At 38.8% G+C, this 16,319-nt stretch overlaps 1 protein-coding gene across 1 annotated transcript; it reads right to left on the reverse strand.

Moving 5' to 3' along the window:
- Positions 1 to 4,671: 4,671 nt before the first annotated feature.
- On the reverse strand, positions 4,672 to 15,919 carry LOC134285698 (uncharacterized). Its single transcript, XM_062846986.1, has 2 exons — positions 7,568 to 15,919; positions 4,672 to 7,345 (listed from the first exon to the last, which is right to left on the reverse strand). The coding sequence occupies exons 1-2, from the start codon at positions 7,653 to 7,655 to the stop codon at positions 6,453 to 6,455; spliced, it is 981 nt and encodes a 326-aa protein (XP_062702970.1). The 5' UTR covers positions 7,656 to 15,919; the 3' UTR covers positions 4,672 to 6,452.
- Between the last annotated feature and the right edge of the window lie 400 nt (positions 15,920 to 16,319).

Below are 16,319 nucleotides of genomic sequence, written 5' to 3' on the forward strand. Positions count from 1 at the left end.
TTGTTCTGGTTTGTTTTGTGTATTATTTTTGTTATTTTTGTAAGAAAAGAGAATGAATGATAACAATAAGAAATAAATCAATCGATGGCCATCTTAACCCCCTCCCCCTTTTGTCCACACATTATTTTCAATATTTAAGGGACCGTAATACTGACCTTCTTTCCTTCAGATGGTTGATTTATTAACAACTTTGAATCCTTTTTTTAACAAATATACAAAAAAGGTATAATTATATCAGATGTATTGACATAGAATACCAAAATAACTTTTTATCGTTTTTAACTAGCGTTTGGCCCAATAAGATTTCTAGTCGAAATGACTTACTTTCCTGTCCTTTACAGAAGTGGGATTCAGGCCCCAGATGTCGTCTTAAAAGACATGTGCTTCACACTAGAATGTTTAAACATCGTGATGGATATCACTTCATCAGCTCTTGAGAATGATAAAATGTTATTAGACTCGAGAGACATAAAACACTGGAAAAACGATTGATATCTTGTAACAAATATGTTTAAACCCATTCCACATATTTTGTTGGGATCTGCTCTGCCTCATACTTGTGTATTTATTTTGTGTTTATCCATATAAGTGTGAAAACGAACATGAATGAAGTTCGTTTTCACACTTATATGGATAAAATTTCAAGGTTCTATCTTTTTTCCACAATTTCTATTATAATCCCTGAAATTCTATTTAAATTTCCTCATCACTTTTATCGTGTATTAGGTACATTGATATCTTTATATTTTCCTTTTCTTGTAATTTTGTCCGCGTTTCATTGTTAGTTGAAGCAAACATACATGTTCAGAATTTATTGGAATATTCACGCAATATTACTTACTTATCCTTATTACAACACTAATACGTTCACATTTTCATCAAAAAATCTAGACTAGCATTTGAAAATGGCGTAACAACCATTGCAATTTTTTGCAACCTCTGATCAGTAACTCTGAATCAGAGCAGACTCCCTTGTATCTGATAACGGTATATGTTTTCATAAATAAATTGAAATACGCCTAGGACGAAAGAAGCTAAGGCGTGCAATGATTGTTCCGCCCTTTTCACATGTTGGTAGAAATCAGTTAAAACTATGTTTGACACTACTGGTACTCAATACAAAACGAATCATCGTGAAAATACTTTATCAAAATCGTTAAAAAAATGGCTGACCACTTAAATATTTAGATTTTTTCTTTGAATATGTGGCTTTACGCCCTTTAAAAGGGCCTAACTCAAAAATGGGCCCTACGATTTTTTTCAAATTTTGCCCAGACATGCAGGATAGTCATAGAAAACGAACGGTGGGCACCGATTGGATGGAGATTTTTATTTTATAATAACGGTCTGGGGAGCACCGTGGCGGGTGCACGATCAACTTCAAGCGCTCACTGAAGCAATTGGGGATCATGACCGACGATAAGCTGATATTCGGATGCAAAGGGGCAAGCACAGAGACAATTTCAAATATCTCGGCAATAGTCTCGATTAAGCGTATGCTGCTCGCGACAGAAGCGTTCTCCATATTACGATATGACGCTGCTGTGTGGTCAAATGCTCTAGTGGTCAATCGCAACGTGAAGCGACTCCACGGTGCTTCATTTACCGTTATTATCAAAAAAAATATACCATCAAACCCTGAAACGCCATTCTCTTCCTTCATCATTCCTACACCTCTGGACAAATTTTTAAAAAAATCGTTAGACGAAATTTTGAGTTACGCCCTTTTAAAGGGCCTAACCCCTAAAAATCAGGGTCTCTATAGAAAAACATCATATTTCATAACAGAAGCATGTTTCTGCCATCAAAATTTGAAGCGCCATTCTCTTTCTTTATCATTTCTACACCTCTGGACAAATTTTGAAAATAATCGTTAGACGAATTTTTGAGTTACGCCCTTATAAAGGGCCTAACCCCTAAAAAATGAGGGTTTCTATAGAAAAACATCATATTTCATAACAGAAGCATGCTTCTGCCAACAAAATTTGAAACGCCATTCTGTCTCTTTATCATTCCTACACCTCTGGATAAATTTTTTAAATAATCGTTAGACGAAATTTTGAGTTACGCCCTTTTAAAGGGCCTTACCCCTAAAAAATAGGAGTTTTTATAGAATACCATCATATTTCATAACAGAAGCATGCTTCTTCCATCAAAACCTGAAACTCCATGCTCCTTCTTTATCTTTCCTACACTTCTGAACAAATTTTAAAATAATCGTTGGACGAAATTCTGAGTTACGCCCTTTTAAAGGGCCAAACCCCTAAAAAATCAGGGTTTCTATAGAAAATCATCATATTTCGTAACAAAAGCATGCCTTGAAGTCCCAAATAATAAAACGTATTATTAATAATGCTACAATTTGATACTATGCGCTAATATTGGCTATTTGTATTGATGTTTGTATACAAATTGGCCATTACGCTAATATAAGGGAAGTATTTTCAAACATGTAGGAAGCAATCATGTTTGTATCAATTGCCATTCATGGCGTGGGACGTAAGTTTTTTGTATTGCTTTTTTAAAGACAAAACAAGCCATGGCATGTGCCTATCTCATTCGTTAGATTTAATGGTGATTGCTGTTTTCAATTAATAAACATACAAAACTAAGGATTGAGATGATCAATTGTAATGATAGTTCTATATTTAACTGCTAAACTACGTTACCGAAGAATAAACGTGATTAAATGAAACTAAGTTTTATAATAATTCTACTATAAGTACTTGTGACGTTCATATGGGCGTAACTGGAGAATTTGACCAACATTATTTTTGAAATTCAGTTTATGGGTGTGCATTAACTATATAAATGAAAAAGTAAATGAACTGTCGTTTATGTTTTTCATTGTATATTGTTCTGGCTATAATAGTAAATGAAGCCAACAACGTCCGTATCCTACAGGTTAAAGAATACTTCCCTTATACTGGCGTTATGGCTAATTTTTATACACAATGCATTCAATATTAGTGCATAGTATTACAGCATTATTAATGATACTGTTCAATATTTTGGATTTTGAAGCATACTTCTGTTATGAAATATGATGGTATTCTATAGAAACCCCTATTTTTTTAGAGGTAAGGCCCTTTAAAGGGCGTAACTCAAAATTTCGTCCAACGATTATTTTAAAAATTTATCTAGAAGTGAAGGAATGATAGAGAAAGAGAATGGCGTTTCAAATTTTGTTGGCAGAAGCATGCTTCTGTTATGAAATATGATGTTTTTCTATAGAAACCCTCATTTTTTAGGGGTTAGGCCCTTTAAAAGGGCGTAACTCAAAATTTCGTCTAACAATTTTTTTTAAAAATTTGTCCAGAGGTGTAGGAATGATGAAGGAAGAGAATGGCGTTTCAGGGTTTGATGGTATATTTTTTTTGATAATAACGGTAAATGAAGCACCGTGCGACTCGAGAGTACCCACAGGTTGATGTGCCTTAGGGTGGCCAGCGCATACCGTAAGATTTCTAAGGACGCGATATGTGTGCTAGCGGGCATGATTCTCATAGCACTAGTGGTAGCAGAGGATAAAGAGTGCTTCGAGCGATGTGGCATAAGAGGCACCGGAACATCATCTAAGCTGAAGTAGCAAAGGGAATGGGATTCCTCCAGCAAGGGTAGATGGACAGGACACACAGGCTCATACCAAGCGTGTCTAAATGGACGAGCAAGCCCCATGGCGAGGTGAATTGTCACTTGACATAATGTCTGTCAGGCCTTGGTGCTTTAAGATACCCCGCATGTCCGGAAAGCGCAGACTGTGATGAGACCGCGGAGCATGTGCTCTTTCAATGCCCACACTTCGTGCAGCAAAGGTCGAGTATGCAGGTGATATGTAGCAGGGTTCCGGCTTTACACTTTTCATCTTCCTCCACATTCGAAGTCGTCAGCAGCGAACGGTTGTCGCTTTAGTTTGTGTGTTTGCTTGTCAGCGACGACAGCAAACTCCGGCGAACGATGGGAGGCCACACTTGAAATTACTCATTCGTCCACATTCGCATCGCAAGCGATCGAGTGGTGATGCGATTCGTGAGTGATATTGTGAGTTCGATTTTTTGATGTTTTCAAAAAATGTTTATTATTTTTTTTTGCAGATCTAGCATTTAACAACAATATACTAAAAATTTATGCATTACATGCACAAATTTTCTTCGCCCTCCAGCATTCTACACCATTCGCTTGCGATCCAAACTGCGACGAACAGCAACGAATATTCATGTCAAACAACTTGCGCATCGCTTCCCACTGGTGTTGGGATTGCGTGTTCGATCACGGCAATCCGTTTGCTGCATTTTTCTCGATTCGTGATAGGGATGTCACTCCTGACAACATTGTTGAAAGGATGTATACCGTGGCAGACAAACGGGACTTCGTTACTTCCACGGTCTTTCGAATCGTACTTGAACTACAGAGAAAGTGGCGGGCCGACCAACAGAATGTTGAGTTGGCCCTCCTTTCCAATTGGGAGATTGAGTCCAACGGGTAGTCTACAGTACTAGCCAGGACTTGAGCTTTCAGGAAAAGAGGACAACTTAAGGCGGTAGCTGGTGGAACGCTTACCAATAGAGAGTATTTATGGACGGTCCCTTCTCGAAGTCATCACTAATGGGCATACCGCGAAGGTAAGAAAGAGAGAGAATGAGTTTCAATGGGTCGATCCCCACATATCCCGAGGAAGCACATCTTGGGTATCTGATCTGCAGCAGATTTTCTCATTCTATAAAAAAAACGTGGCGAACTAAACAACTCAGCGACCGTTACGTTATAGACGGATTTCGCGCCAACTCGAACAAATGTTGGCAGCACCCTCTCAGATTACAACGAAACTTTCTTGGTGTGTAGACCTTGCCCAGATAAGCCACTTTGCATACTCATTTTTCTAATTTTTTTTCTCGACTGACTTTTGAAAAGGGCTAAACTTTTTTTATGGATTTTTTAAAAATGTTTTTAATCAAAAAATGACTACTCCTACAAAAAAGTGTTGTATGGGTGATTATCACAAAATAAGTCAAATTTTAAGAAAAAAATACTGAAAAAAATCCAAAATGAGCCCTACACTGAAAAAAATCATTTCTAAAAATTCAAAGTTGATTTAAAAAAACACCATTTTTGATTTTGATGAAATTTTGTCTCAAGATAGGTAATTATGTTCCCTACCAACCGTCCATGCATCACAAGATGGGCACTTTTAAGGAAAAAAAGTTTTTCTAACAAAAACTTTTTCTTGTTCGAATGATTTTTTTTTCAGTGTATTTTGTTATCAACAATAAAACCAGTGAAGGCCATAACCATCCCAGAATCCAATGAAACTCAATTTTCTAGGAGATTTTGTGTTATTTATTCAATCATTTGGAAGGGTTTTCCTATACATAAAAAACTTCAAAATATTACAAATGTATTTTCTTAGGAAATGTAATGTTTGATCGCAATATGTATTGAAGTGCACTTTTAAATATACAATTATTTATAATTTTGAATTTTTCAAATATATATATGTGTGTCTTAGAGCCAATTTCAAACATGTTCTTTTCTATTTTTTTCCGATCATACTAAATATTTTTGGTTCATCTTCTGAATTAGAATACCTGTTTGCCTTTACTTTGTCGCCAGGAATAGGCAAAAACTATGGAATTTCTGAGTGCCTGGTATTGTTTTGGCGTTATTATATATTTCTTCGAGATCTTCTGACATTTTAATGTACTGTTCAGTGGATACGTAACAGAAATTTAATTTAGTTATATTTTTATCTGTCTGTACAACTGCCCAGTTATATAACTCTCGTGGAGTTGTTATGGTATTTCCATAATCTCGAGCAAGACTTGCTCTCTTTGCCATTCGCTTGAGAGTGCCATCAATAGCATCACATGGACCTTTACCGTGGGACGTTGCAAAAAAATGCCATTCTGCTCTTAATGCATGCTTTGACTGGAATCTACATAGACTAACAAAGTTCTTCTTATTTTTGTATTGTGATGCTGCCCCATCAGACATAAAATAAATTTTAGAAAAGTTCGTTAATTGTTTCATAAAATCTATCATTTTTGAGATGAACAACTGGACCGCAACTGTATCGTGAGCCATTACTTCCGATATGATAATGAAGCTAACATTTACAAGTTTATTATCTTTCATATAGTAAATTTCAAATGTGTGTATTGTTGCTTGCGAGTTGTTCCAATGATATCCTTGAGCAGCGTTTTGAATTATGAATGAATAGTTTTCAGAGAAATCACAAATCGCAAGAATTTCATCATCCTTTAATGTATCTTTTTTATTTCTGAGAAATGATTATTTTTGTTTATGAATAAAGTCGTGTGTTATAAGTTTGTCAATTTTATCAACAAGATACGGAACAAATTCATCAACAGGTTTGATAATCGTTTCTAAATTACAGCGATCAGTATTCAACCACTGCTGAAATATAATCTCTTCTTTGTCATTTGATTCTAATATCAATGTAAGTTCCTCTTCAATGTGTTCATTACAAGCACACTTTTCACAAGCACGGAAAAAGCAATTATCTGTTCTGGTGGAAATATCGCAAAGCATTTTTGTATTATTTCATCTTGTGACACAATTCTTATACTGTTGAACATTAAATTTACATTTTCATGAATAGTACATATGCATACATTATGTATACCAGTAGAATCAAGTAAAATACAATGCTTTGGTCGCAACTGTGTAAATACTGTGAAACCAATATTCACAGTTTTGTACATATCTACAAAAATCATATAAGCCTCTTTAAACGACATCATCAAAAGTCGTTTTTGAACTTGTTGTTTTTTTCCATTTCGAACCTCAGAAACAAAATCATTTGTTCCTGGCATTGGCCTGCTGATATCATTATCATCAAAAAATTCTCTTACTATTTGTTTTGTATCGTCATCAATACCATGCCCCCTTCTTTTTTCGGTGGTACAAAGAATACCCTGTTCATAAACAAGATCCTTCACCTGCCTCGCCATATACATTGGTGCGTTAAACTCTCTTGTGATTTTATTTACCGACCAAGACTTAGGAAGTACAGATAGTATTTTAATCTGTTCGCTTCTGTCAGTTGTAGGGTGATTGAACTTATCCTTTAACTGCATAATTATCTCGTCATACGCCTCCACTTTGCCAACATCCGTTGAATCTATTCCGAAGATATTTTTTCGAACTGCTTTCGTAATCTGCAATGATTTGTTTATGCGATATTCCATACTTCTCATGTTTCTAGATGAGATTGGCGATAAACTCAATGTTTCAGCAATGGTATTAAACTTCTCAATATTATGGGGACCCTGTAGTTGATCTGTTGACGGAATTGACTCCAATGATGGAATAGATGGTACCATATCTGTAAGATAAAAGTTAAGGTTAACAATATAATAATGAATGCAGTGGAAAGTTAATGATAGTTATTTATGCAACGAGTTGCAAAAATGATTTTTTTTCGCACAAGTAGTACATTTATCCAACGAGGCTTGCCGGGTTGGATAAATACGAAGAATACTGAAAAATGTAGTTTTGCAACGAGCTGCAAAATGAAAGAAAGCTAACACGTTGAAGGCTTACTTACCCAGCTCATGTTCGATTTGTTGACCACTCGTTGACGGTTCTGGTTCTGGAACATCATGATGTTGCTGCCCACTAAATGATGGTTGCATAGTTTCGTCGTTTCCAGATGCGCCAACTTGGTCAAATTATTGGGGGGGCAAAGCCTATTTTTTCGGATATTTTGTATGGGAAAATTAAAAAATCGTCAAATATTGGGGGGGCAAACCTATGCTTGCCCCCCCCCCTAAGTTGGCGCCTATGGTCGTTTCCATCCGATCGGCGTTTTTTCGTATTCGGGCTTCTGTTGTGACTTATCAATCCACGACATGACTCACAAATACTCATCGATTCGTCGATTTCATGTGTATATCCCATGGAATGAATTTTATCTATCAATCTTAATGACATGCCCCGTAGATTATGACGGTTGCACTTTGGATTGTTTATTTTTGCACTGCACTTGAATTTGTTGAATTTTGATTTATACGATTGATCCATTACTTTTCAGAACTTCCTTTAATAACCAAAGAGAAGTAACACGTTGAATGATACCGATTCATTTTCTTGTTTTGTTCATATTTGCTTTAGGTACAACTCTTGATTTGTTTTTTTTTCGATTAGGTAGTTCGAATCTAATAAATAGCCTTACCTAATATTAGGTAAGAACATGGGGTAGAAACGTTTGGGTAGAAATTACAGCAGCACGTATGAAATGCGTGTTCTAATTGTATATTGTTTCGTACTTCTAGAGTGCTGCTGCGTGAATATGGGTGCATTGCATTGTCGCATATGACACAATAAGTTTCATTGCATTTTGAGATTACTAGATAACCTTCACTGGTTTAGTTTGTTTTTAAAAAAAGACACTGAAAAAATGATAATTTGGACATGAAAAAGTTTTTGTTAGAAAAACTTTTTTTCCTTAAAAGTGCCCATCTTGTGATGTATGGACGGTTGGTAGGAACATAATTACCTGTCTTGAGACAAAATTTCATCAAAATCAAAAATGGTGTTTTTTTTTTTAAATCAACTTTGAATTTTTAGAAATGATTTTTTTCAGTGTAGGGCTCATTTTGGATTTTCTTCAGTATTTTTTTCTTAAAATTTGACTTATTTTGTGATAATCACCCACACAACACTTTTTTGTAGGAGTAGTCATTTTTTGATTAAAAACATTTTTAAAAAATCCATAAAAAAAGTTTAGCCCTTTTCAAAAGTCAGTCCAGATAAATTTTGAAGAAACTAAGTATGCAAAGTGGCTTATCTAGTCTTGGTGTACATACCCAGAAAGTTTCATTGTAATCTGAGAGGGTGCTGCCAACTCCGAATACGATTTGGGGCGAAATTCGTCTATAGTATCCTGCTACTTTCTCAGCAGAAGATGTGGCAGTTGAGCATCCCTCCCAAGTAACATTTTGAGTTTTATACTACTCTGTTAGCAGTTTTCCTGGCCAATTCTATAAAACTGTCAATAAAACTAAGTATTCCATCACAACCTTCTGACAACCGCTATAAGAACGCATTCCAACGAAGTGGACCACACTTATACAGGTTTTCAAATTCACATGCAGAGCAACAATAAGTAAGCAATAAAACCAGAATGTGCATTTTTTGTTGAACAAACTTTCATATTCCGCACTCATCAGTGCTAGAAAAGGAAAAAACAAGCCAATGTTTACATCGCAATTGCAATTAAGCGTCATGGTTTCGTTTCCATCTATTATTGCAAGATAATATTCGCTAAAAATGTGTGACTCTGTAACCAGTTCTGAAGCAGTGATTTACGTGCGAGCTTAGTTTTTTCACGAAAATGGATATAATACGTGCAGAGAATTACCGCCTTCCACATAGTTTAATATGTAACAAAATGAAAATTCATAGAAAAAATTGAAGTGATTTTTTTTCTTCCTACCGTTTTTAGGATTATTATTAATTCTTAATCACTTAACCTAATTTACAGCTCTTTTGTCCACTAGGGCACTACGTGAGCGACTTCAATTGACAGCTGCACCTACAGTATTGTACAGCGCCTAGATGTATTCTATTTTTTACTTTATTCAACTGGCTGCCTTTCATGCTGCTTTCACTTTTCTACTACATGGTAGAATGATGAGCACAAGGATAATGGATGGCCGTTGTTCCTTTCCAGTCCGATTGGGGGTCCATTATGAGTAACAGTTCGCCGATTTCCAGGTATCCGGGTCCGTTTGAGCCATGGGGCTCAGAAGAGGGTCAGTGTCAGCTGCTCTCGGTGAAAAGCAACTGACGAAAAATTGTATGTGCCGGGGCTGGGAATCAAACCCATGGCCATCCGCATATGAAGCGAACGTGTGGCCAACTACGCCACGGGACCCCGACATCTTTAGGATTATTGTCGCACTCAAATTGGTCATAACAACCATCGAATAGTCAAGGTATAATACATACATTTGTGTAATTTATTGAAGGTGCAGTAGAAAAATAGTTTCTTATTCCAATATGGCAGCCACCAGCTGCGCCGCAGAACGAGTCTTTCACAATAAATCCGGTATCTCTTCGTCAGAGCCGCTATGCGTGTAGCTGGTCTTTACAATACCATAATAAACTTGAGATAAATCTATCCAGTGTTTCAACTATTCTATAAGAGATGGCGCTTTTGGCAATCATGAACGACATTGCACTACGGTCGAATATGAACGGCCAAAAATATTCATTGGGATATTCAAACTTAATACGATTGAGTACATTTTATTATAGAACATTTTTTCCGAGATTGAGTTTTGACAGTGGCATTTAATGAATTATCAGTATTTTTGGTCATCGCATACGACATAGTGCAGCTGCTAATTGTGCATCCACGATCTGGTTACTCTTCAGGGATTTATTTTAAAGAACTCTTGGTAACCACAATAAAACCTCCCAAAGTCAAATAAGTTGCCGCATTGATCATTTTTATGACAGCTTTCTTATAGGTTTGTAGAACGCGTCTAGTGAACAATAAAATTTTAATTGATTTTAATTTAATTTTAAAATAATTTAATGGTCGACGACCATTACAAAAACCTCATAAAACTTAAATAGGGTATCGGGATGCTTCGTTGGCGTAGTCCCCTCGTTCGGCCTATCTTAACGTAAACCAAAAATCAAAACAAACACGCATAACTGGATATCGGAAAAGCTTTGCGCCAAACAACTGTAACATTTCGTTTGGATAATTAAAATTGAATAAAATGTCACTTTGTTTTGCTTTTGTAGACGCCATGATTCTTCGGCTTAGTGGGTAGTCTAGACGCATGATCATAAATGGCATGATTCTGGAACATGTCGAATTGACTTTTCTATAACTGAACATTTGATGTGACGGTCATAGACGCTATTTTGAACTTGTATATTTGTTTTCAACGAATAATAACTATTTTACAAATTGAATGTGGGCCGAATATTCACTATGTACCCAAATCTTGGCCCATCAGTAAAGTGACGTCAACAACACCGATGAAGTTACGTCAACAACATTGCTTGCGGAGGAATCAGAAAGAATGAACAGGAAGAATGATTTTGTGTGCGGTGACTGTAAAAATATAACACAATAATAGGGTTGCGTTGTTTTCGTTACTAAATTAAGAAAGAATTTTAGACTAAGTTATTTATTTATAGTTTTTTGAAAATATGGCTCCGAAAATGTTATTTAAAAGTAAGATATTGGTAAACAGAGATAATACTTCAGCAGAAATATTGAAAAAAAAAAAATGAGGTTATAAGTGGTTCTAGTGCGTGGAAAGCAATAGGCTAAAGTTGTATGTATCCACCAATAGGACAATTTGTGTACCATAGACCAACATTGCATACCATCGCATCGAATCTTTTCAACGTAATTAAGTAAATTCTTGGATTTTTACATTAGTTTTCTACCAGTTGATGAAACATGCATTGCCTAGAGTATGTAATAGGGTCAACATATTATTTCTAGTACTATTCATTCATGAATTATGGTCAAAATTGTCAAGGCTGCTTGCAAATAAGGTCAAGGAATGGTACATATACCCTAATTCCAACCAGTTCTGAAAATGTTACTTTGGCCAGAAGCTTGAAGAACTGGTAAGGTAGTATCGATATATGCAATGAATGGAAGAACAGAATTGGTTTGTTCTATGAGGAAAGCCGGAAGATGATGGAAGAAAAGAACTGAGAGCGGTACAAGGGACCAAGAGCTACAAGAGACAAGTATTAACCAAAGAAAGAAGAAGAATGTCATCACTGAGATGCAAAAACTATGGAACAAAATTATATGCAGAAATGTCACGAAACAGTCAATGGCGTGCGGAGAAAAACAGCGCCATCTCACGTCATGTGTAATGAAAGTGAAGATAACTATCAGACAGGTTCTACTTTGACTCTTCGTTGAATAGAGAGAACGTTAACGCGTCGACAAAATGATTGCTTCCTCAGTTCAGTGCTGTATGACTAATTTTACAATCCGTAAAAAAAACACAGTCTAATGTTCTGTTTGTTCTGTGCTTGAAGATGCTGAGCAGCACGTTATGGTAAGGACAGCTTCTACTTGAATGACGTTTTTTTATCATAGACTTTTGGTCAACCATTCCTCTTGCTCTGCAAGAGACTCTAATTTGTGGTTTATGGACGAATTTATTAGATTGCCAACTCCATCATTCATTCAAATTGATCAAAAAATACAGTCCATGATTCACTCACTAGGGAGAGCCCTGGAGAATTCAGCGAAAAACAAAATGAACAGCTGCCTGTCCACCAACGCAAACATCAGAAAACCTCGTCCCATAAAATTATCCATCCTTGCAACGGTTATTCTCCACGATGCGAATCAAGACATCATTGTTGGCGAGACTATAACCATAACCTATCCGGAGAACCGTAACACATGACAAGGTATAAACATCGTCGCCCTGGTGTCATCAGCACCCAACTGAATAGGAATTCTGCTGCATTGTCATCGCCCAGGCATCAGGCATCAGACATCCTTTTGTCCGACAGCGAGTGACTGACTGCGGCGCGCGCGGTACGTGCCACCGGTGTCCGTCTAAGGGATCAAATTACTTTTCCCGCATCTCTCTCTCCGCCATGCCATCCATCGGCATCATCATCAGTCGAAATGTTTACCCAACAGCTTAATTTTTCCGAATCCCCTTCCCTTCGCCCCGCACGCAGAGTGTCGTCCGAAACGTGCGAGTGCAACAGTTTATCGATATTGTCCAAGTTCAAGGACATCTCCCGTCGTAGCATCTGTGCTCTGTTTTGATCCTATTAGTATGGTTGTTTCGATTTCCACCAAGAGCATCGCCAACAAAAGGTCAATGGCAAACTCCCAGCGGGCGATGTGGACGGGAAAAATTACCCGAAATATGGACAATGAAGACATATTGCGACATCGAAGCGAAAACGTGACTCGAACGAACCGAATACGGTGTGCGAACCAACCGGGTGAGGGTACCGCACCGGGATGATCTGTATTCTGCGGTGAAGAGGGAAGGGCGGATCTTCAAACAATGGATGCACACCGCCGCGCCGGTCGCCGCCATTAGGTGATTATTCAATTTGAGAAGTTTATTCTTTCGCTTCGTTGGTGCTTCGATTGTGCGCGTCCGACCCCCCACCTAAACCCGGACCCGGACCTGCACCCGGCCGGCAAACAAAACGGTTTTGTTCCACTTTTCGGAAGCCTCAGCTATCGCTAGGTATCGGGTCTTCCTCCACACCGCATGGCATGGGTTGGGTGATGGAATGGAACCATTATTTCATGATTATTGGAGACGTGTGTCGGTTGCGCCGCCGCCGCTGGTTTCGTTCGATATGCCTGCCATACGGGTTTGACACAGTGGATGGTTCTGGATCGTAATTTATGTGATTTTAAATTTTTATTGTCATTTGTCATTTCACGCTGCACTGCTCTACGGGTTCGTTCGCACGAGGGTGGGCGAGAAGGTACTTTCGCCTATTGTCAACGGAATCGATTGTTGGAATAAATGGGTCAGTAAGGGACAGTCCCGTTTCCCGAGGGGACAGCTTTCTTGTCGAAGCTAGTTTATAGACAGTTTTCATAAATAATAATAACAAGAAAAATAAGTTATCAATCAATAAATTAGATAAGCTAACGTCTAACAATTAACTCCAGTTTACCCTTTGATCTTTCCCCGACGACGACAGCCAACCCATAAAATCCGAACCAAAGATCTATATCTCAACTGAAATCTAGGACCTAACACTGTACAACGCGGTGTGCAAAAAAACTTTCAGCAAATATTACCCCTGGAGGGCATCATCATCAATGCCGCCACTCGGGTCTCCGCCGTACTAGACCGCACACTCCAAATCTGTCGATCGGCCAGCCCCGCATTGCATTGGTGCAACAATCAGCGCCAACTCCTCCGGAGTCAGTTAGTCACTCACTCAATCAGTATACCTACATCACATCGAACGACCAGTCAATGTGAAAACAGCGCCCCCAAAACATCCCACGTCGTCGCAGCAGCCAATGCTCACGTTTAACTCATAGACTCGGTACAATTTGCTTATCTGTGCGGCATCTCTCACTCTTCTACCGTATGTACTCGCGCCATGGTAAAGCCCATAGATGCATTGCAGAGCTATACCAATTCTTCTGGAGCGCCTAGACTAGCTACGGAACCCAGGAGAGCAAGGAAAGTTTACCTTTCTATTTACTTTCAGCTCAATCAACTTGAGGAGACTTTGTCTAAATGTTGCCTTACGGCGGGCGGTGCGGCGTTCAATCGGGTTGTGGGGGCCGTCTTGGTTGATTACTGACGTCGTTGTCGTCTTACCAGGCGCATAATTCAACCAGAAACCATCCGGGAAAGTAATCGACAGTCAATATGTACTGTTCACGCTATTTCATGTGGGTGGTGGTAGGTTCGTTTCGTCCCGGTGCAATATCTCCCGTTCGCGTTGCACTATGTGCGATTTGACGGGGTAGCCTATTGAATGCGAAACAACTTTTTCACCACAGACAAACAGACGTCTCACCATACTCACGTCCCATCGTTCCTTTTTTCACGGTTAGTTCAAATCTGTAGTTCGCAAATCGATCGCATTCACATATGACGCTCACATCGTTTTTGGTCCTGTTTGACGTTTGCTCACTATCGCAATCTTTATCTTCTTTTTCTTATTCTTATTTATGGCTCTACGTCCTCACTGGGACCTGCTTCGCTTCAACTTTGTGTTCTTTGAGCACTTCCACAGTAATTAATGGAAGGGCTTTCTTTGCCTGCCATTGCATGAATTTGTACATTGTGATACAAATAGGTACAATGATACTCTATGCCCAGGGTGTCGCGAAAATTTTCCCGACTGGAACGGAAATCGAACTCGCCGTCTCCAGATTGGCGATCCTTTGCCTTAACCACTAGGCCAACTGGAGACCCTGACTATCGCCATCTACATAGTGATTTGCGTAACATAGCTTGATAAGTATTGGGCGATTTTGTTTTCATGACGTCGATTTTAACCGCAATTTGTTCCAACTGATACGTCTGTTTGTCTGTGCTTACATCTTTATTGATATATATCTTCTACGTAGATTCTTCCTTTTTCAATGACCATTTTGCATGTATATATCGTGTGGCAGGCACGAAATACTCGTTGATCAAAGAAGTCAACGATATTACCATTACGAAAAGTTCTTAGACCGACCAAGAATCGAACTCGTGACCTGAACACACACCTTTATAGCTATGGCTATATCGGCCCTCTACATCACACTAGGTAGGATAACACACAATCAACTATAGTACCACAATGCCGCGTGTTTGTGTGGAGTGGTATAGAGCCCTGTAGTGCTTTTTAATACACCAAGCTGAGGTGTAGTGTCTACCAAATGAGTACGACGGATGCAGTTCTAGCCCAGAGTTGATGTACACGTGCTGTAGTCCCATGTACGGGAGCCACATTGCAAGCAAGCTCCCAGGAGCACAGTACATTTTGAGATTGAAAGTTGTGCGCCTCATTTTTCTCCAGATGTGTCTCATGAGTTTCGTCTCATGCGCTGATTAAATTAGAAAATTTCATGACAAAAACTTTCTAAACGAATGAGAATTGAAACCTTAACCTTTGCATTGAGAGTCCCTAGCCATATCGCATAGACCAACCAGACACTTGTGTTGTGTACGGAAAAAAGATGTTGAGGTTCTTCGTTACCAAGATGTTGTTTTTCACCTCAGATACCAACAGCTCACGCAGCGCATGAGACGAGCTCCCCGAGAGCTATGCGCTACGCTCGCACCCACCAGATTTTCGTGAGCCTCCTAGCAGCGCAGCACACTGCGATTTTGAAGAGCTAGGAGACAATTTGGTGGGAGGCTCGCTGTCACATTTATGTACACATGAGCAATCGGAAACTCTGTTCTAGCCCACGAGAGCGGACACCAGCACCAACTCGACCTTCGTGAAGGAAACCATGAGTGTAAAATACGATGCCATCTGAATAATACTCCTCTCTAGATGGAGGTTGGGTCTCCAGTTAGCCTAGTGGTTAAGGCTATGTATCTTCAATCCAGAGATGCCGGGTTCGACATGTGCTGAGGCAATCACGGGAATCTTCTCACGAGCAAGCATGAGGTGGTCGAGAGGTAGCGGCAGCATTACGATCAGCACCTCAATGGCGACGTCGCAAGCCTTGAAGGTGACGTGGTAACAGATGTAGGAGTAAGTGCGCAGCACAAAACATTTTCAGCCCCTAACCTCCAAGCAGTCCTGCAAAATATCAGTCTCAGTGCCTGTTTTTCAGCCGAAAATGAATGACT

Source organism: Aedes albopictus, chromosome 1, assembly GCF_035046485.1.
Source record: "Aedes albopictus strain Foshan chromosome 1, AalbF5, whole genome shotgun sequence".
Classification (NCBI taxonomy): Eukaryota; Metazoa; Arthropoda; class Insecta; order Diptera; family Culicidae; genus Aedes; species Aedes albopictus.